This window comes from Poecile atricapillus, chromosome W (assembly GCF_030490865.1).
Source record: "Poecile atricapillus isolate bPoeAtr1 chromosome W, bPoeAtr1.hap1, whole genome shotgun sequence".
Taxonomy (NCBI): domain Eukaryota; kingdom Metazoa; phylum Chordata; class Aves; order Passeriformes; family Paridae; genus Poecile; species Poecile atricapillus.
Window position 1 is genome coordinate 37,954,662 of NC_081288.1, and position 22,050 is coordinate 37,976,711.

Sequence of the window (22,050 nt, forward strand, 5' to 3'; positions counted from 1 at the left end):
CAGAGCAGAAATCAGGTATGAGTTCAGTGAAAAGTCCAAGTAAATGAATGATCACCAGAAGGGCAGAGAAGGTTGGCAGGGTGAGATTGTGTCCACTGCTTTGAAAGAGAACGGAGCTGAGACTTACTTGAGGCACAAGTGGCTACATGGACTAATCCTATTATTTACATTGTGCACAGAGCCTAGCAGCAGATATTTGGAGCTCCATTTTGCTAGATATTTTTTACCCCATCACCTTTTTTTTTTTTTCTGTATAAAGGAACCAAAAACCCTTGCAAAGTTTATATTCTGAAGTATTACTGAATTTTATTAACTAGGTGGACAAATTTAGGACTGAAAAGAGTCTGAAAAAGGGAGAAGAGGTGATGGAAAGGTGATCATGTGCTCTCAGTTAGTTAAACCAGGCTATATGGATTTCCTCTGACCGATATAAGCCTGTATCTTGTCCTGAGCCAGGTGGAAGCGTGGCACCGATGCACTCCTTTCCCCAGCATACCACTAACAAAGCAGGATTAAGCAAACCACAAATCTGTTGAAAGCCGTGATTTTCAAAAGTACCACGATCAGTTTTCAGGGCGCTACTAAGCCACAGTGAATTCGGGCAAACCAAAAGAAGCTTCAGTTTTGCGTGCAGATTTACCCATCTTATCACCTACACAAGCTGTTCAACAGATAGCACGTGCTCCCACCACGGTCCTTGCATTTTCGTTTTTCCTAACATTTAACCCAGTCAGGTTTCCCCACCGAGGGCTGTTATTATTTATAAACGAGACATCTGTCAAGTCTTTGCAGCGTGACTGGCGGAAACCCCTTGAATCCTGGCTTCGTCAGGCAAACACAGGATCTTTCCCAACCTTCCGCCCGCGGGAGTGACTTCCACCAGGCTAGCAGCAGCCTGCCCAGCACCGGCGCGGCCCAGAGGAAGTCATTCTGCTGCGGGAGTCACTGACCTCGGGCTCTTTCCCACCGTGCCCCGACCCCGCTGCACAGCGCAGCGGCGGCACCACGCTTCGAGCCCAAGCCGGCTCTGCCGTCCCTGCTGCCAGCGGAGCGGCGGGCTGCCAGCGCCGGGCTCCGCACGGGCTGCTCGGCTCGGCTCGGCTTGCCCCGGGGGCAGCGCCGCTCCGCCCCGGGGCCGCGCCCGGCACCTGCCCCGCGGGAAGCGGCCGCACGTCGGGGCCCTTCAGCCGAGGCTTTGCGGCAGGTGCGGGCGGGTTTGGCGAAGCCCCCGCGGAGGGGAGTGACACCAGACCGCCTTCTCCGGCCCCTCCTGGCGGGGCTCCGACAGCCCCCGCCCGCCGTTCGTTAAAGCCGCCGGGGAAGCGGAGCGCGGCCGGGGCCGGCGGCGTCCCGGCCCGCTCATCCCACTCCGCTGCTGCCGCGGCGCCCCTCGCCCTCTCCAGCCCTCGCCGCCGCTGCTCGGGAGCGCCGAGGTCCGTGTCCGTTCCCGCGCCGGTGCTGCCCGGGGCAGGTGCCAGGGCACTAGCGGTGGGGTCGCGGCCCGCACCGGGCCGGGCGGGGCCTCCCCGCCCTCACCCCATTGTCGAGGCTATCTCGGCAGTTTCCGCCCTGGCTTCGGCTGTGTCCGCGCCGCGATGGGGAAAGGGGAGGGAGCTGGGGAAGGCTCGGGGCCGCGGCGCTCCTTCCGGGACGGCGGGAGGCGGTGCCGCTCACCTGGTGCCGCCGGCGCTGTGCAGCGCCCGAGCCGCGGCCCCGCCGGGCGGGAGGTGAGCGCCGGCCGCGCTCGCCCCGCCCTGCTGCGAGCGGGAACGCGGCTCCCCGGGCAGGCGAGCTGGTGGCGGGGGGATGGCACCGGCTTCGGGGGGATGGCACCCGATGGCCCGGGGCGAGGGACGGCGCTGCGCGGCCGTCGTGGCCGCAGCGGGCGGGCGGAGGAGGAGGAGGCGGGTGCCGCCGGGCTGCCCCGCGCTGAGGGGAGCCCCGGGGAGCGAGGGGCGCCGTGCCGGGGCCGGGCGGCGCGGTCCGAGCCGTGGGAGCCGAGCGTGCGAGGGCGGGCGGTGATGGAGACCCGTCTCCTGGGGCTTCCCGGGGAGTTCGCGGGGCGGCGGGACGGGGATGGGCAGCGCGGCGGGTCGGCTCATGTCCCCCCCCCCCCCCCTTTGTTTCTCTCCAGGGTGTTTGTGCTTCTCCGAGCCTCTCTCCCCGCCCCCGTCTCTCCCGCCCGACCCGCCGGGACCTCTCCTCTCCGGGCGGCAGCAGAGCCGCCTCGGGGCGGGCGGCGGCAGCGGTGCTGGTGGGGCGCTCTCGCCGTCCAGCCCGCCGGGAACATGGCGACCGGCGGCTACCGCAGCGCCGGGGGCAGCACCACGGACTTTCTGGAGGAATGGAAAGCCAAGCGGGAGAAGATGCGGGCGAAGCAGGCACCGCCAGCCCCGGGCGCCCCGGGCGGGGGGGAGCCCCGTCCTGCGGGGGGCGGCCCCTCGGCCGAGCTGAACAACAACAGCACCAGCCTGCCCCCCGAGCGCGCTGTGCCCCCCGCCGGCGGGGCGCTGAACTGCCTCGGCCTCGCCAGCGCCAGCCTGGGCCGCGCCGCCCCCGCCAAGGAGCCGCCGCCGGCACTCGCCGGGAGCCGCGGGGCCGAGCCCGCCGTCGCACCGGGCTCCCCCGAGGGCGAGGAGAAACTGGCCGCCAAGGGAAAGAGCTCGGGCCCCAGCTCCAGGAAGGGGAAGGGGCAGATCGAGAAGAGGAAGCTGAGGGAGAAGAGGAGGTCGACAGGTGTGGTGAACATCCCGGCCGCCGAGGTGAGCGGGGACGAGGGGGCGGCCGCCGAGGGGGCGAAGCGCTCTCCCCGCACTGCGGGCGGCAGCAGCAGCGCCGGCCGCGCCTGGCGGACGGGCCGTGCGGGGGTCGCGGCAGGGCGGCATCCCAAGCGACCGACAGATGAGGTGTCATTTATCCTAAATAAGTAAGACCTGTCATAACTTGCGGCTTTTTCCTTTTTTTTTTTTTTTTTTTTTTTTTTAAGTAGCTTCTTGTCGAAAGAGAGTAATCTCGAAGCTTTTGGAGCTGAGACACATGCCTGTTACAATATGGTCAAAACAGTAGTAATGAGAGAAAATTGATTTATCAGCTTGGAATAGATGTTCAGGTGTAAATATTATTCAGTTTGGAACACAGAAGAATTTCCTGCACTGGAAAAAATGTAGTGGTTTACAGAGCATTTTTTTGAGGCAGAGGAAGATATTTTTATCAGCCAGCACAACTGTCCTCTGTGGTTTGCTACTAGTATAAAAATCTGGCATTGATTTGTAATACTCCTAGAGGAATTCAGAAGAATGATAACTAAGCTTTTAGCTTGTTTTGCAGTTAAGAAGAAAGGCCACAGGAAACTTTGAACAGAGTTGGATTTCTGTCTACAGTTTTGCACTAGTATTTCTGATCACTATATTTTTGTAGAAAAAAACCTTGTGTTTCTTTTGGTTAATATTGATTATCAAAGTAACTTGAGACAATTGAAGATCTTTCTGAAGCAGCAGGAGAAGGTTAAATTGTGTTCTTCACACCTGAAGTTACTAACCCTTGCTTCTGACATCCTAGGCAGTTTCACAGCGCACACTTTCATGTGAGGTGGTCTTAGAAGGCTGAGAAATGAGTTTCAGGAAGAATAGAAATCTTTATAACTGTGGGTTTTGAGAACAATTGCAAACTCTTTAGTTTTAGGTAAAGGGTTTTGGCATAGGTCTTCAGTATCATTGTTTTGTAAAGTGGTGAATACAAGTGAGTTCTTTTTAGGGTTTTTTTTCAGAGTGTGCAAGCCTCATAGACTGCACCTTGTTTGTTTTACATGGACTTCCCCCTGAAATACTTGCCTTTTGTGCCTTTTATAGGAACCTTAAAATGCTGCATCTTTACTTCTCTAATTGAACTCCTCCTAGCCCAGCCAATAATGGTTTTGCACATTGCAGCAGGGGTTGTATGACGTGATGTTTTAGGGGTCTCTGTTGTGTACCCTGTCCCTAGTTGTACTCTCTTTGGTTGCTTGGTTTTGAGCGGTGGGTTTCTTTTTGCACTTTGAGGCTAATGTCCTAATTCTTTGAACTAGTTTTTTGAACTACTGTTCCTGTGGTAGTTTTTGGGTGGTGTGGTTTGGAGTTTGCTAGTTTGGTGGTGGTTGGGGTTTCTGTTTGTTTTGTTAAAGTATTACTCAAAATCTGTCTTGCTTTCCAGGAAAACACATTCCTTGCTCAGCAGCCATTAGAATCCTGTGTTTGAATTTGCTGCATTTTTAAGGGTATCTTTGTTTATTAAGGGCAACATATTTAGGCATTGAGAAACAAGTTCTCACCTGCTCCCTAAACTTTTGAGGGCCTAAACTTTGCTGAGTGTCACCCCGTGTTGGCGCTTCTTGGAAACTTCTTGTACCTTTATACTTAACTAGCAATTAAGCATTTCATCACATTTTTGGAGTCAAATTTTAATAACTGTAGATAACAGTTGTACAAGGTGTCATTGGGGAAGCTTGCTACTAGTAAGTGTTACGTTTTTTTACCAGCATATACTTATGCAGAGCTATCTCTTTTCATTATTTAACCTTTCTTAAATGTTTTTATTCATTGCCGCATGCATTCCTAAGAATTGTTTAGCTAGGGAACACTAGACCATTCCTGGTAGGGAACAGCTTCAAAAACAGTCTCCAGTGTCAAATGTGAGTACCTACTTACCAGTTAATGCTTTGCAGACTGTTTGCTTGTCATGTCTTTCATACAACTACAGAGAGTCATGAGAAAATGTTTTAAAGTATTGATTCAACCTGGTCAGCTGAAGTTCTCAGACAAAAGAAGGCTGTGATGTAGATGATGGCTTGTTGGAGAACACTCCAGTTTCTTGCTGTCTTTCTCACCAGGTGCTAGGTGTAGTTTACTGTCCAGTACATAGTGACTTGGTAGTAGTACACACTGAGTTTTACCACTTACAGCTCTTCATGGTGTATGTTTAAAAATTATTTCTCAGGAGATGTTATTTTAGAGCTTTCCTGGGTGTTTCATTGTCTTGCTTTTCAAGAAAATAATTTTTGTAATTTTTTTCTACAAAGTAGGCATTTTAGGCTGAATATCTCCCTCTGATGATTATCATGCCACTGTGGTGGAGACCAGTAAGATCCTCTGAAATTGAAATAGGTACCTGTTGAAAAAAATGCACTCTAAGAAGATACAAAGTGCCTAAAAGCTTTTCTGCCCAAAATCGAATACAAAAATAGGTTTTGCCCCAAAGAATTAGGATTTAATTTCATTTGCAATGCAGCTGTAGAATTTATTGATAGGAAAGGTGGCAGAATATGAAGAGTTTGTGTTGTCTCAGTTATCTTGAAACTGGCATGAAAAATGTTAGGAGATTACTCATTAATGATTAATTCCTCTCCTGTTCAATGGGAAGGTAATAGGGCCAGTTCTTAAAGAGTTCTGTCTCTTCAGTGTATTTTGTATAAACGTTGATAGAGGGCAGAAACTACAGTGGAAGCTGTGAAAACAGATGGTGACAGGTTGGCAGTTGACAATGCTTAGTATTTAGAGACCACCTTGATAAAAGTAAAGGCCGGTTTTTACCTTCTCAGCACTAGTGCTTATCTGAGTAATGGTGACTTTTGAAAGTGGCTTTGGAGACACTGTTCTTCTTTTCAGCAGTCGTGAAGTAGTTTCTTGAAAGTTGGATTTGCTCTAAATAGTAAGTGCTATGGGATTTGGGTTTTGTTGATTCATAACAATTCTTCAGGTTGTAAAAGGTAACTGAATTATATGCAATTATCATTACTATGTATGTTTCCTTCCTTAAATATTAAATTTTATAACCATTTTTAGTTATGTTTAGAATGTGTTTCTCTGTTTGCAGGTGCTCACTTGATGCAGGTGTTGAGTTTACTTGCAGCTTTTTTCTCATATACAGTTGTGCTAGTGCCTATTTAAGAAACACACAGTTCCCATTATTCACTCACAGTGCTTTGTGAGGATCCATATATAGGGTGAGACTTAGGTTTTGTATTATAATAATTATGTCTGGCTCCAATCAGATCAGACTGCACTGGTGAAACTGCAGCTTTAGTTCCTGTAACTTTACATTTGAGGATTATGCAGGTATAGCTATGTGAGTAAGGTGTTTTGTTTTTTTCCATGAACTCCAGAAAGGAGAATAACAAGTATTTTTATGGTTACTTTTTTAAAATGGTATATGTGTAATCAAATTCTTGTCTCATTTAGGAAGGACAGTTATCTAGCTGGGTTTTATGTAATGCATGCAGTATAGATGAAGTTTACATTTTTACTTAACCAGATGGAAGTCATCTAAGTTGGGAAGTGTTCTTTTGTTAATAACAGGGTGATGAATGATTTTACAAGGTGTAAGGAACAGTGCTCTGTGTATTTTGTACCTGAGGCTGCCAGACCCAAAACACAACAGTCTCCTGACCTGTTTGTGGGAAATACTGGAGTGAAAGGTGGAAGTGATTAAAATACGGACTCTACAAAGGATGTTCAGCCAGTCTGTGCTCATCTCTTGTCTCATGAACAGCAGTAAGGATATAACTTCTTGTAACCTCACTGATTGCTTCCTGTCAGGAGTCTGCCTGTGTGTTCAGAAGGCACTGCATACGTGGTGCTTGATAGTGTTGTACTGAACAACAGCCTTGGGAGTAGGCAGAGCAGGGCGTGCTTTCTGTGGGGAAAGAGAGTTCCTGCTACTAGAGAAGTCCAGTGTGCTCAGCTGAGGAGACTAAGTGCTACATGTGTCAGGCATAGCAATTACTCTGTGTGTTGTAAAGGAATTGAAATCCTTCTCTGAATGGCTGGAAACTAGAGAGAGGAGTGGAATCCTGTACTAGCTGTTGAGCTCTTTTGATTAGAAGTTTGCCTTCAGCATTATCTTTCTTAGTGATTCCATACCTGAGGATTAAAGTGCCTTCATGTTATATCTTGAGATCAATGAGGTAGTGTCTTTCCATTGTCTAACATCTGTTGTATTGTAAAACAACTTGTTTCTTTTTGTACGTGTTGGGGGAAAAAAGAGCCTGAATAAGTGGTTGTTCAAAGTACTAGAAAAACACCTGCATGACACCCATACCATTCAGGCATATGTAGCAGTGTTATAATGGAAGTCTGAAATACATTTATTTGACCTGGACAATCATTCATGATAGGTTAGACCATTCTCCTGATGGCTTTGTCTAGTGAACACCTCTTACTAGGATTCTATTTATGGTTCTTCCTTCAGATGTGTCACGGTGAATACAAGCATTTTCAGGTTCCATAAAAGAATTGTATTGAGATTGTTTGTATCCAGTTTGTTTTGCAGTTAATACCTTTGTGAACTCTGATTTTACCAAGTCTCTTGACAATACCTGTTCAAAAGGCATCTTTTCTTCTTTCCATCTTCTTTTAGCACATGGTAAGCTTATCTTTATTTTTTTAAGCTTTATTTTGTTTAAGAGTATGCTTTAATATCCTGACATAGCTAGTTACTGGAAGTTATTTGGCCAAAAAATCAATCACAACTAAGTTTTTAATAAACTTAAAAGTCTGGAAAACTTTCAATCCCAGAATCCATGTAGCAGCTTCTAAATCACTATGTGTGTACCTTCCAAGCCTGGTGTGCCCATCCTGTTGCTTATCACTGGCAAGCCTGGGGGAAAACCAGGAACTGCATGGCAAAATTTGATGGGCTGCATGCTCATAAGGTCCTCCAGTCATCCCCAGGAGGTGCTGCTACAATGAGCTGCACTTGAAACGTTCCTACACTGATGCACACAGCAAGAGGAGCTTTTGTAGTCCCAGAGATGTGGCATCAGGGCCATAAGTGAAACCTGGTGGGATGAGTCCTGTGACTGCTGTGTTACAATGGACAATTACAGGCTCCGCAGGAGAGATAGGCAGGGAAGGTGATGTGGGTAATAGAGGGGCTGGAATGTATGGAGCTTGGAATTAGCAATGGCACAGTTAGAGCTACTAAGGCTTAAGGGACAAACTTAATTGTGGAAATCTTCTGTAGGCAGCCCAGCCAGGACAGCACTGATGAATTATCCTTTAAGGAGCTAAAGGAGATCTATAAATCAGCCACCCTTGTTCTAATGGGATTACCTCAGTTTGCCAAATGTTAACTGGGAGCACCACACAGCTGGTACAAACAGGTTCAGAAGATTTTTAGAGTACCTGGATGGTAACTTCTTGAGATAGATGCTAAGGGAGTTGTCTAGGAAAGGTGTCCTTCTTGATTTGTTGCCTTTCTCAGAGAGGGCTTGTGAGTGGAGTGGAGTGACTGGTGGCTGTCTTGGCCATAGTGACCATGAAGTTTAAAATGGACATGAGGAGAGCAGACTTCAGGCTGCTCAGGGAAGTACTGGTGAGTAAGGTCCCTTGAGAAGGTGCTTTTGGAGGTCCTGTGGTCTATCAGTACTGGTACTTAAGTACCACCTTCTAAGAGTACAGGAGCAGGTAATTTGGAAATGTTGGAAGTCAAGCATGTGAGATAAAAGGCTGACTTGTCTGAGCAGGGATCTTCTGCAGCTAAGGCAAAAAGGAAAGTGTATGCCCAGTGGAAGCAATGTTCATTGATATGGGAGGATCATAAAGATGCTGTTTCACCTCTGTGAGGAGAAAATTTGTGTAGCTAAATCTCAGTCAGAATTGAAGCTGGTCAGAACTGTGTGAGACAGTAAAAAGGGCTATTTAAAATATGTTAATAGCAGAAGTCAGTGCAGAAATAATATATATGATGAGGATGGTCACCTCACACACTGGAATGTAGACAGAGCAGAGACATTTAATGGTTTCTTCACTTCAGTCTTCGACAGTGGTGGTGGCCTCTTGGAGTCCCAGTACCCTGAGCTGGAGAACCACGACTGTGAGAATGGGATTCACTGGGAGTTTACCAATCTTGTACAGGATTTGCTTCTTCAGCTGAATCCCTCAGAATCTATCAAACCTGATGGAGTTCATCCAAGGCATCAAGAGCTGGCTGATGTCATCACAAGACCTCTCTTGATGATTCTTGAATGACCTCAGGAATCTGAAAAGGTCCAAATCAACTGGAACTTGACAAATGCCCCAATTTTCCAGAAGGACCAGAAAGATAACCACAGGTCTCTCAGTCTCAGTTCAGTTCCTGGTAAAATTATGGAGAGGATTATGTTGGGAGTTATTGAGAAACATCTGAAGGACAATGCAGTCATTGATCACAGCACAGGTTCATGAGAGGCAAGTCCTGCTTTTCAAACTTAATTTCCTTTTTTGACAAGGCGACTCCCCAGTTGGTCAGTGGATGCCAGTTGTTATCTTTTTGGATTTCAATAAAGCTTTCCATAATGTCACAGGATCCTCTGGACAAAATGTCCAGCACACAGCTGGATAAACATGTCATGCAGTGGGTGAGCAGCTGTGAGCAAAGGGTTTTGTGGGTTAGGCTGGTGACCTGTCACTAGTGAGGCTCTGCAGGGCTCTGTCCTCAGCCCTGTGCTCTTCAGCATCTTCATAAATGACTTGGACACAGGACTTGAAGGAATGCTAAGTCAGTTTGCTGAAGGCACTGAGTTAGGAGGAGCTGTTGATTGCCATGAAGGCAGAACGACTTTGACAAATATAGGGGCTGGGCAATCACCAACCCTGTGAAGTTTGAAAATGACAAGTGCTGGATTCTGCACATGGGGTGGGACAGCCTTGGATGTACAGACAGACTGTGTAACACTGGAGAGCAGCCCTGTGGAAAAGGACCTGGGATCCTGGTCAAGGACAAGTCGGAAGAGCCACTGTTGATTAGTTCCATACAAATTTGTACTGAGTTCTTCAAACTATATATCGTTTACATTCATTACATGTATGTAAATTCATGTGTGGTTTTCTCTGCAACTTTTTTTCCCTCCAAGCTGGAGTTAGGTATTTAAAGAATTTAGATTGAAAGACTAAGTGGATGACTTATTTTCTGTTCTACACAAGGTCATGGGAAATGAAAATAAAAACCACAACCTTGATGTTTTATTTCAGGATTTTACTGTATTTGATCTGCTTGCATGTTGCTATGAAGAGCTGAATGGAACATTTAGGTCTCTTAGGTCTCTCCATTCAACTCTGTTGTATAGTCTTACCATGTAATTATCACATCATCTTAGATGGAGCTGTTTTTGATACAAAATAAAAGAACATCATCCTGACTTAAGGTAAGCTTAAAAAAAGGAATTAACCAAAAAAACCCACCCCAAAACTTCAGAGAAACAAAAGTAATACCATGCCATCTGCAATTTTTACCTATCTTAACTCTCAACAGGTACTCACCTTGAAACAAAAATACAAAAAGCCAAAACAAATCAACCCCAAAAAACCAACCAACCAAAAAACAGTGGTAGGTATGGGCTTCATACAGTGTGTTATGCAGGATTTCATTGATTTTCTTGATCTGAAACCTAAGTAAGTGAATCTCTTAAGTCAGAAGTTTTTAGATGAGAGACTCGTGGAAGTGTAGTCCAGGGCAGTGCTGGGTATTTTCTTTGTGTAGGTATTGAATCTAAGTGTAATTAAGGTTGAAAGGAACCCCTGGGTGTCTTTAATTCAACCTTGTTGCATCCAGTCAGATCTTGAAAATCTCCAAGGATTCACAGCTTCTTTGGGCAATGCTACCAGGACATGACTGTCCTTGAGATGAAAGTGTTTTCCTTTCTTTCAGTCTGTCCTTCAAGTTTACATCCATTGTCTCCTGCCGTGCACTGCTGCAAAAAGCTTAGGCCTATACTTGGTGTCTGCCTAGGACAGTTGGAAAAAAGATGGATTTGTTGTTCTGGAAGAGCAACAATCTAGACAGTCTTTAGCTGGCAGAAATAGGTCGTATAACAAGATTTCTTATTAGCTATTTCAAAAGAGCTCTAGGAACTCTTAGTCTGCTCTTAGAACAAATTTAATCTGAATACTTCTTCCAAGATGCAATGAACAGAGTAATCAGTGATACAAAGTATAATTTCAATTTCTTCCATACACTTTGTCTTTACAGGTTGAACTAGAAGTTATTATTAATATTTATCAATTAAGCAGTGCTTTGCCCAGCCAGAACTCTGCCAGTGCCTTATTAACCTTAGTTGTTTGAAGTTTGGCAGCAGTTGTGCTTGTAGTCTGTGTCCCAGACTGTTACTCTGAGATTGAGATGGAGAGTGTGTAGTTTTTATTCACGGTGATGAGGCTTATTAACTTTTATAGACTGCATCCAATCTGAAGTAGGACCATGACTTCATATTTTCAGCAAGCCTGATATGAAAAGTCATATTGATCTCTGGTCAGAAAACAGTACTTAGCAGTACCTTACTCATACCTCTGTTAACTGATCAACTCTCCTCATTTTGTCTTGTATAATATGCATTCTTCACAATGTAGAACCCAACAAAGATTCCATACATGACTGCTCTGTTCTTTGTACTGGTTTAGTAACTATTATTTTTTCACAGTTACTATTTAATGATTTGTATTTTTTCCTGAAGCTGGTAGCTGCTACAGGTGCCTCTAGAACACAAAGTCAAAAGCTTGTCTTTGTAGTTTGTTTCCTTCTGAGGAGTAGTTTTGAGTAAGATGTGTTTTGAGTAAAGATCTAGGTTTTCTGAAATGTGGAAATTGGAGTGGAGCATGGAAGTACTTGGTCCTGTAGAAAATTATATTTTTGACCTGTGCTAAATGAGTTGTTTAACTTCTGTCTTTTAGACAGCCATACTTAAGGTTACCATTTTTTCCTTCCTATAAAAGATCTGAGGTCTTTTTGTAAAAAGTTCTCTTTAAATTAATGTACCAACTCCAAGATGAAAGATTTTGTGTGTGGGTCTGTAATGTGGTACTTCAAAGGACGATTGTATGACATTGTCATTTCAATTAGACAAAAGCTAAAAATGTCTGAAAAATGCTTAGAAATGCTGAAATATTTAAAAACTGAATGTAGAGCCATTTGACAGAGCAGTCCTTTGGTTTTATTCTTTTAGAAAAATTGAGATGGTCCACGTTATTTTTTTTTTTTTTCACATTTTAAATTGCATTAATTTATGCTGTATTATGCTGGGAAGAGGTAAAAAATCTGTTTGGAGCTTAAATTATTAGTTAATGATTTGTCATTAATATTGTCATTTGTTTTTCAAGATGTTTGAGCTAGAAAATGGTCACATTTCTTTCACAAAGGTAGTAAAGACTAGTAATCTCAAAAATGTGGTAGTTTGCAGATTTGGAATTCTGCAACCAAATGTTTAAAAAGCATATATTTGGTGTGTTAAGTACTCTGATAAAGCATTCCAATGAAGTATATTGGAATTGGGCACTTTGAGCATTCTTAGCAATTAAATTAGGGACCTGCACTTGACAACCAAATATTTAGGTACCTGCATTCAGACACTCCTGAATGGCATAACTAGAATTTTGTTGGTCCTAACACATCTGTCAAAGAATTTCCCATTCAGCCTATTTCTCTACTCTTTTGATCCATTACTAATAGAATTGAAAAAGGACAAAGTCTGTAGTACTTCTTAATGGCTAGAAAGACATAGAAACACTAAAGGTAATTTTGTGAAAATAGAAATAAGCTAAAAATTAATGAAACTTGTACAGTGAGTGCACATAAAGCTACCTTGTATTCTCTTGAAGATGATGTGCATTGTAATTACCTTGTGTAAAATACTGCACCTCAGGCAGGTGACTTCTGCAGCAAAATACAGGAGCTATTTTTAGCCTAAGGCAGAAACTGAGGAGCATCTCCTTATCTGACAATCTTCTTTAGTCTAAAACATAAATAGGTGTTTTAATATATCCCATTTCATTCTAAAAAAAATGGAGCTTGTCAGATGTCAAATCAGTTTTTGTCAAAGTTACCCAGAGGCTATTTGAATGCAGGTGTTGCTAAGCAGCTCAATACAAAAAATGCACTTCTCATAGCATATTAAATTTTTTATGAGATACAAGAATATTTCAGAATCAAACCAAGAATTTGGAAATGGGAATATTGTGGTCTATTTATTTAGAATGATCTGGATGTTGTTTGCATGTTTTTATGTTCTAAAGCTTTCATCACTTACTGCTGGCCTGAGCAGAGACCGGAAAATGAGATCTGAAGCCTGGATTACCTACATTGTACAAGTTATCAGTTAATATGTATTCCTTTGTGATGAGTGTAAGCATCCCTACAGCTCTGTATTTAGGTGCTGCAGTTTATTAATTGAGGTTGAGAATAGCTGTTCTGTTTTGAGATCGTCCTTGGATCAATGTGGAAGGACCTGGATGGTGCTTGTGCACGGCTTAACTTATGGTTAATAAATCATGCTGACCTTACCTGACTCCATCTGGAAATAATGTAAAATGTTGATGTGCAAATGGGATACAGTGATGTTCAAGCTGACTCTCAGACCTTTGGATGTCAGTGTTGCTTCCCACTTCTAAGAGTGCTTGGTGGGCTTGCCACTACATTGCATAAATACAGTTGTTTTTAAATCAGTGCAGATTGTGCAATGGTGCATGTGCTTGAGGTCTATCAAATCTCTGGAAGGAGCAATATTAAAAAGAACAGCTTTTGTACCACTTTGGCAAACTGGAATGGTTTCTGTCCCTTTAAAATACGCCTGTAAAAATCTTTCTTTAAATATGCTTGGGTTTTTTTAGCCTGAGGCAGAAAGTGAGGAGCAATTTAGTAGATTTACTGAAGTCATAGTAAATAACAAAAAAAGGCTAAACTGAAGGATAAAATCAAGATGTGTCTATCCTGTAATATGTTACAGAACTTCAACAAAGATGACAAATGTCCTGATATTCTAAAAAATAGATATAAGGAAAGATAGCTAACTATAGATACAGTTTAGAAGAGACAGTTTTGTTGGTGTGTCTGGGGAGAATTGATGATCATGATAAACAAAAAGCAGGCCACTAAACAGAGGTGATTTTCTATTGTGCTGTTGATTGGTTTGTTTTTATCTTAATTTTGTTTTAATTATTTGGTCTCTTGGATGCATTTCATATCCAGTGCTTGCATATGAGGTGGTATTTATAAAACTTTTTGCATTTCTTCATAATCTGGGGACTGAGATAAACTTTTTTGGAGAATACTGGGAAAAACCAGGCAGGGTTGCATAAGTTCTAAATCTGCAGTGACTGTGTGGATTCTCTCTTCATTTTCCACAACACTGCCAAAATGAGTATGGGATAGACAAAACTTGTATTGGAAAACAGAGGTGAGCACATGACAAAGAGAAAATAGAGCAGCAGGATTTGAGTGTCAGAAGGAAGAAAGAAAAGTATGTTCCAGCCCTTCCAAAGAGGACTATAATGTCTTCTGTCTGCTCCTTTTTTATTTTACATATAGAGAAAGCTTGTTTGAAAACAAAGGTTTTGCAGTTTACTTGGTTTGTAGTTATGGAAATACATTTCTTGAAATATTTTAGAGTTGAGAAAATAATGAATTTTCTAGGTCAGTGTTTTCATGTGTTAGCAACTACTGATACACGTTGATTTGAAAGGTGCAACTGTAACTGAAAATGAAAATTTCTGAAGAACAAATGAAATCACTTTTTTTTTCTCGCTTTTTTACTTCTAAGAACTTGACTAAGTTTTGACTTAACAACTTGGCTAAAATTTTAGGTGGCATACATCATGTCTGTAAGAGGACATTCCATTTATCAGTGGTAGCCACAGGTTTTATTTAACAAGAACAGTCTCAGAATGGCATGTTCGGTCATGCCTTAACTGTATGACAAACAAAATGCCTGAAGCAGATAGAGATAACAGAAAATGGGGACTGTATTCTAGCAAAGAGACACTGGCTCATGAAACAATCATGTTTGTATTCCAACCTGGTATTCCAACCCTTGCTTTTCTTTCTTCCCTCAAAATTCTGGCACCGCCAGATACTGGCGGTAGTGTACTCCAGCAATTAAGAGGTGAAAGGATGTGAAGCCTATATGCCTGATAAGTTCATTTGAGGTAAAAACGTGTTATACCAATGCAACATTTCTTACTGATCACTGAGAGTATTTAATTTGTAGCAAATCCATTTCCCAAAGTACAACAATGAAAAACCTCACTAAAAGTACACCCATTTAAAGCATAGTAACGATCTTCACAAGTCCTTTTGTGTGAGTGTATAATGAAGGAAAGTAGGATGGTGGATAAAAGCTAGAATAATCTTTTAGAGTTCAGTTTTAAAACTTCATCTTAAAGATGAAAAAAGAAAGGTGTAGAGGCATTTGAGCCTTTGTTTGGCTTCATTTAGAGCACAGGTTGATCTTCTATTTTGCAAAATACCTGGTTGCTTTATTTCTGGTTTGTTTTGTAGCCTTATCCTCCATTTTTCTTAGTCATTTGTTTCTGACTAATTTTTTGAATAGCCTGTTATGTACCATGTCCACTTCTGTAATCAATATATGGTTTATTGTTGTTCATTCTCTAGTTCAGTATCCAGTTTAATTAAATGAGACTGTTTTCATTAGTTGTGTTATCTGTTTAATTCTTAATTTCACCATAACTCTTGGGTATATACTTCTAATCTTATTTATTTCTTCATGTTTTTATTCTTGGTACAAGTTTGTAATGTTTATGCAAAGGTCTGTGCTTGTAGGGAAATTTTTTATTAAATTATCTTTTGGAGTTTTAATGGATTGGTGTTTTTTAAAGATTCTTTGCTGAGAACTTTAAAATAAAACATCCTTTCAGGCTGTGAATGCACATTGCATGCCTTGGACTTTTTTTTGTGTCTCCAGGTATGTCTGAGGTAGAGCAAAGGTCAAATGTTAACCACCTCCTCAAGTTACGTTTCAGATTAAGAAGACATGAATGTCAGGAATTTGCAGGATTGAGTTTAGTGAGGCCAGTAATGTCAAAGTATTAGTTGAAAAAGTGAGGAGGGGAAGAAGGGAATGTGGCAAGAGGGAGGGGGGTAATTTGCAGATACTTAAATATACTTCACCCAGGGCAGACCATGTGTTACACGGGATCTCAGAACTGGTGGTGTTGGGATGAAAAAGTGTGATGTGTGTATTTTGCTTTTCAATTTAAAAACAATTTTACTAGTTGTGGAATGGTATGGTTTTGAACAAAATTAGCATTTGCTGCTGCTTGAATGATTTTTTTGTTTGTTCTTACTATTTGTCAAGTGTTTTAACACCCTTGAAAGTCTGCGGAAATGTGATCATGGATGTTTAGTTTTTTGTACTTTTTTTAAATTGGGAAGCTTTGCAAGAATGTGCTTATTTTCTGCTTAAATGCATTTGCTGCTTATAATTTAAATGAGTTCATAGATGAGTGCTTTTTACTTTCAAGACCAATCCTCTTCAAAAGATGGAGCTGTCCTTGAAAGGTGGATTTGTAAAAAGCCATCTATCTCCAGAAGGCTCTTTTTATTGTTCAGAACATAATCCTGTCCTCTAAATATTTAATCTAGTAGTCAGAGTGTTTTATACACAGTTGGATTGAATCCCTTGATTTTTAGGGGGTGTTGAACTTGAAGATGATGGTTGAGTCAGTTCTTGTTGAAATATAAGTAGATATCTGCTGTTGTAATCAACTGACCCAGGATTCAAAGAACTTGCCAGGAATTCAGTCCATACAGTCGTGTTGCTACTGTGTTGGAGCAGTTTACTTGTTGTGTGTATGTCATGATTCGACAGAGCCAAAACCTGGACCAAAGATAACAAGAGGGAACGATTTCCACTCAACTGTTTTAAAGGATTTGGAAAGAGAACCATAGAGCTAAGTGAAGACTTGTGAATTTTTGTTTTAAGTGCCTTTTGCTGCAAGGTACTTAAATGGGCCTGTGATGAGGCAGAAGGAATTGTTTTGCCTGCTTACGCATTTCAGACATTTGGCAGCTGCCTGTTTAGTCCCCATAGAAACTACTTGATTGTTGTCTCTTGACAGTAAAGAGCTAGAGGAAAAGGTGTGAAGTTTATACACTGCAATCTCTGTGCTATATCTGCTGGTACAGTACAGTACCAGAAATGGGTGCATCACTTCCAGATGTGAGGGGAGGAGGACCAAGTGTGGTTTGTTTTGAGAACTGAATAAAATTAAAATATACTCAAGGGTGTGCTTTTTTCACTTGAGCTTAATTTGAAGGCAGCCTTAATTTCCAAGTCAAACTTTACTGATTTTATTTTTACACTGCTATGAACTGGTTAGAAAATTTCATTATTTTTGTCTTTGGTTTCTAATTTTGCTCAAATACTGATTTCCAGCATAGCCTTTATCAGTACAGCCACTGCTTACTGTAGTTATTTATTGTAAGTTTACTTGCTTTCATCAAATAGCCCTTTCATATCGAAGGGGGAAGGTTGGGGAATCCTCTTGAGATTTCGTCTTCTCCTTAAATCTGAGAAAGTTGCCGCTCTCAGTAATTATTATTACTATTATATAATTATTATTATAGCTACAGATTGCATAACAAAAGGCCAAAAAATGAGATGATCCAACTGATACGCACCAGAAGGAAATGCAGTGTAAGTGAATGCACCAAGAGAAAGGAGCAGAAAATAATTCATGGCAGGGAGAGAGATTTCTGATCTTGGCAATTTTGATTTGATTTCAGTGAACTATCAGATCACAAAGCTGACCTTTATTGGATTTGATGCATTTGGAATGCCTTTGCGTTCCAAATAATATATAATTATTTTTATATATAATATATATATAATCCATATATATATATATATATATATAAAATCTTTGTCATATAGTGTGTGGTGTGAGTTGTGACTTTACTATATATCTGTTTATGTAGCCAGTAGAGTAAGAGTTAGAACAGTGAAGCAGTAAAAGTACATTTGGATAGGGAAGCTCACTTTTTGGACATGGGTAACTTTAGGAAATGTTGCAGGAAGAAGTATACTTCTATCCAGAAAAATGTGTGCAATTTAAACAGTCCATCTTTCTTCTTTCCCCTAATGAATAATAGAGAATCAATTGGCTGTTTCAAAACCATAAACTTTGGATTTTAAAAGATTTTCCTTTGGATATTTTAGGAGAACTTTTCAAATGCATCTGATTATTTGTTTGTGTGGACTTCTTTTTTCCAAATTGTTTGCTTCTGCACATTTTTTTAGATGCATCTTTGGACTTGTGCCTGAATGCCTCTTTACACAGAGCTTTGAATTACAGAACATTTTGCCTCAATCATCTCAAAAAGGCAGTATTGATCTCATTGTTGCCCAAATGTAAGAAAAATAAAATCCAAGTGGTCCCTGAGATTTCCACTTTGGGGGAAAGTGGGTGACAGCATATCAAAAATAAATAAAGCAGCCCTCCTGGCTCTGTAAATGCATGGAAATATTGAATGGAGGAGGCCTTTGGAAGTCTCAGAGCAGTACTTTGAGCAGCCCTGGATCTGGTCAGCCTTGACTTTGTCTTCCTGAAGCTTGAAAACCTTTAAGGATGTTTCTCCAACTATCTCTGAGTAACCTGACCCAGTGCTGTGCTGCTGCTCTCTTACTGAAATATTGTTCCTAGTATCCAGTTGGTGCATTTTGTACGCTTTGCTTTATCATCTGCTGTTTCTGCGAACAGCCTGGCTCCCATCATCTTTGTAACTAACCTTCAGATCGAGCTTGCTATTAAATTGCTCCTTGACTTCCTCTTTAGCAGGCTGAACAAGCCCTTCTTCTTCATGTGCTCTTGCTCTAAAAACCCTCTAGCTTCTTTTCCCGCTGTTTACTTCATTTCCTAGTTTCAGAAATTACTCTGATTCGGTACTTCAATCATGTTCAAATAGGAGTAAATGGAGTATAAAACATTGCTTATTATTTTTGTTGGTTTTCTTAGTTGCTGTTGTAAGTGAGCTGCAGCATATCTGAGAGAAGTGTCTTTTTGTTGGTTCTCCTTAGTTACTGGTCATCAGACACAGATCAGAGAGTGTGTGTTGTTTTTTTATTAAGGACTAAGAAACAAAGGAAGAGTTACCTATTTCTCAAGGTAACTTCTTCAGAAGCTAGTAAAAGCTTACATTTTTCTCAGATCCTTTTCTTTCCAAATATTTCAGGGACTTAGGGACCTTAATTCAGCTGTTTTTTCAAAAAATGAAATCAATATGAATCCACAAATGATACCCCTAATGCAGTAATTCTAAGTAGGAAATATTTTTTAGGTTGTTCCTTATTCTTTAACCTGAAGCATTTTAGTTGAAACAGAAGTATTTTTAGTAATAAAAATACTCAGTGCTTATTTGGATAGATATGTATTCTCATATTTGTATTATTTTAAAGAATTCAGGTACTGCTTACAAGAGCTTTCTAGGAGATTCATAGTCTTGGTGAATTATGGAATACACATACAAATGTATCTGTTCTGCAGTTACAGATAGATTAATTTTCAATGTGAAAACAGCATTAAATTTATTTTTAATATTTAAGTTTATTTATTTAAAATTTAAGTTTATTCTGACTAATAGAAAAATTTAATAATTTTTCAAGTTGATTCCAATATCTTAATCATCTGATAGTGCTTGCTTTTATAAAAAACTATGTGCTGCCTTTGTGCTCATAAGAAAGTCCTTACCTCGCTATTGTAAGAAGAATATATATGTTCTTTTTAAGATACGTTTAGTGATAGAGTGCTTTGCATGGTGTTTTTCTTTGCAGGATGGTTCTGAAAGCTGAATGATACTACTGTTTGTGAATAACTTGGCTTAACTTGGCATACTTTTCAAGTATGTTATTTTATTTCCTTGGTTTCCATTCAGAAAGCCAAATTCTAAATTGTATGTCCAATGAAATTTATTGGGTTTTTGAAGCTTCCCTTAATGGGCAATGTGAATCCTCAGATATGTACTTTTTGGTGATGCTCTTCTTAGTTTCTAGGTTGAAAAATGGGTTTCTTCCTTTGATTTTGATTTGACTCTTTAGTCATGCTGTTATTAAACTTGTTTATGGATAATGCGAAAATAAACTCTCTCTTTGCTTTGCTAATCAGAATGGTGCGGAACAGCTGGTTTGTGAATAAAGTGCTTGATTTAGTTGTGGAGCCCAAATCTGAGTAAGTCTGAGGAAAGCTCAAAATAATTTTGTCATTTTAATACTGGTTTATATTATGCTTTTATTTGTCTATAAAATGCTCCAGGGAACAAGAGCTGTCTATTGAGATGCTGAAAAGCCTTTTCTTTTGACAGTTTTTCAAGGGAATTTTTCAAGGAACACATTAAAATTGTCTCTGTCTTCCAGTACTGAATGACTGTGATGTCCTTAATTTAAAATTTACAGATGGGATAAAGCTCAATAATAATCATAATGTTAGAGTGGTCATAAAGTCCACTTGATTTTATTCTTGCCTCAAGTAAGGCTAAATAGCCTGTTCTTTCCCCCTCAACTCTTTTTCTTTCTTCATGACTTGTATGTAAGATATGTCGTTTGTTTCTAAGGTATTTTGCTATTAAACTAAAGGTTGTGTGGGAATCCCCGGGAATCGGCTGTTTCCCAAGAATGTGACTCCTGAAAGATGGTCTGTTGTAACATACTGCTTCTGCAGCCATGATGTGCTGCATGTCAGAGCAAATTAGAGCACAGCTTATTCATTCTCCTGCTACATCACAGGAGTTGGGATTTTGAATACCCATTACTCCTTATTCTTCAGACTTCATTAATAGTTTTGGACCATAAGTAAAGTTCTAGGTCACTGGCCCTTTCCCCGTTAGTGTTAATGGACCCCTTTTTAAGTCTACTGGAATGTGAAGAATGAAGTTTTACTTCCCTTTTTGGGAACTCCTAATTTTTGCCAGTTGTACGATTACTTCAAGCTTCTGCATTGCTTAAAGGAATAAAAGAGTATCACTAATTTATTTACTATGAATAATTAGAATTTACAACACAAAGAAATGACATTTAAGCCTTAGCCTTTGAGGAAGCTAATTATCATGTATATGAAGATTCCCTAAAAGATGGGAACTGAATGCTGAGAAGCCTTGTTTTAATGAGACTGGTTTAAATTTCTTTTTTTATGTTAAGGCCTGTCTTTATTCTGATGCCTGACTCATAAGCTGAACAGGAAAGTGAGTTTTGAGTGACCAACTAAGAAATTATTTTAAGCAAGCATGTCTCAAATCATATTAAAAAAATCAGGAGTTGAATTTCAAATTGAGATGTACAATTCTACTCTTTAATGTTAAATGTCTTTTCAAATGTCAGTTTAAAAGTTGCAGCTCCAAATGTAGGATTTTACAAAGTTGCATTCCATAGTAGTTTTGAGAAGTATAAACAGGTTTAACTTGGTGTAGAAACTGTATTGCAATCAGTATTTTTTTGCTTCCCCAAAACCCCCTCACATTATCTTATTAAAACGGACTTTGCATGTTGATGGTTGTGGTTTTTCAAGGAAAAAGATCAGGAGGAGTGAGAATGTTCTCTTTTGTGTGTGTGTGTGACTGTATCCAAGTTACTATCCGTAACCCAGGTTTTGTTCTGCAGCAAACTAATTTAAATCCTCCTAGGAATGCACAATATCCTTGCCAAAGGGTTTCACCAAGCAATTGAATGCTGTGTTTCAAAATAGGCATTCTTTACAAATACTTCTATTAAAATTTTTGTCTTTAAGAATAGACTGTAGCAGTGCATGTGCTTTGTGGCAAATAGAGGTAAATGTTTAGTCTGTGCTGTTGAATAATTAAAAGTTCAGCATGAATAGCTTTGCCAGAAGTGTTGCACACTGGAGGGTGAGCATATGCAGAAAACCACAAATCAAAGCACTGTAGAAGTGTAATAAATAAATCCATTGGATTGATTAAAAAGAAAAACAAAAAATTACAATTCTGGTCTGGTTTTTTTTAAGAGTTTATAAATAAGTTATGTATCAAAGCCAGTGGAGACAGATAAATCCTCAGTGTTTCCAACACTTGGCTCCATACACAGATAAACTTCTCGACCAGCAATTTTCAGATCTTTCCTCTGGAAGTGTACAGCAGCATCTCTTACTGAGAACTGTGACCACTGCAGTTTGGGTCGGACCTGTCCTGCTTTCAGTAGAACCTGCATTTATCTGCCAGGCAAGATCCTCAAGGGTCCAGCTGCTTTAGACTTGGGGTTATGGTCAGTTGTCAGCTGTGATGGTGTTAGTACTGGGCTCTGTGCCTCTT

At 41.0% G+C, this 22,050-nt stretch overlaps 1 protein-coding gene across 3 annotated transcripts in view; it reads left to right on the forward strand.

The window, feature by feature from the left end:
- Positions 1 to 1,610: 1,610 nt before the first annotated feature.
- Positions 1,611 to 22,050, forward strand: part of LOC131592410 (PRKC apoptosis WT1 regulator protein-like) — a 68,600-nt gene continuing 48,160 nt past the window's right edge. The window contains exons 1-2 of one of the 3 annotated variants that reach the window (XM_058863902.1): positions 1,611 to 1,727; positions 2,135 to 2,762. In XM_058863902.1, the coding sequence (XP_058719885.1) occupies positions 2,289 to 2,762 (474 nt within the window). In that variant the 5' untranslated portion in view covers positions 1,611 to 1,727; positions 2,135 to 2,288. The other 2 variants (XM_058863903.1, XM_058863901.1) reach the window with 2 other exon arrangements.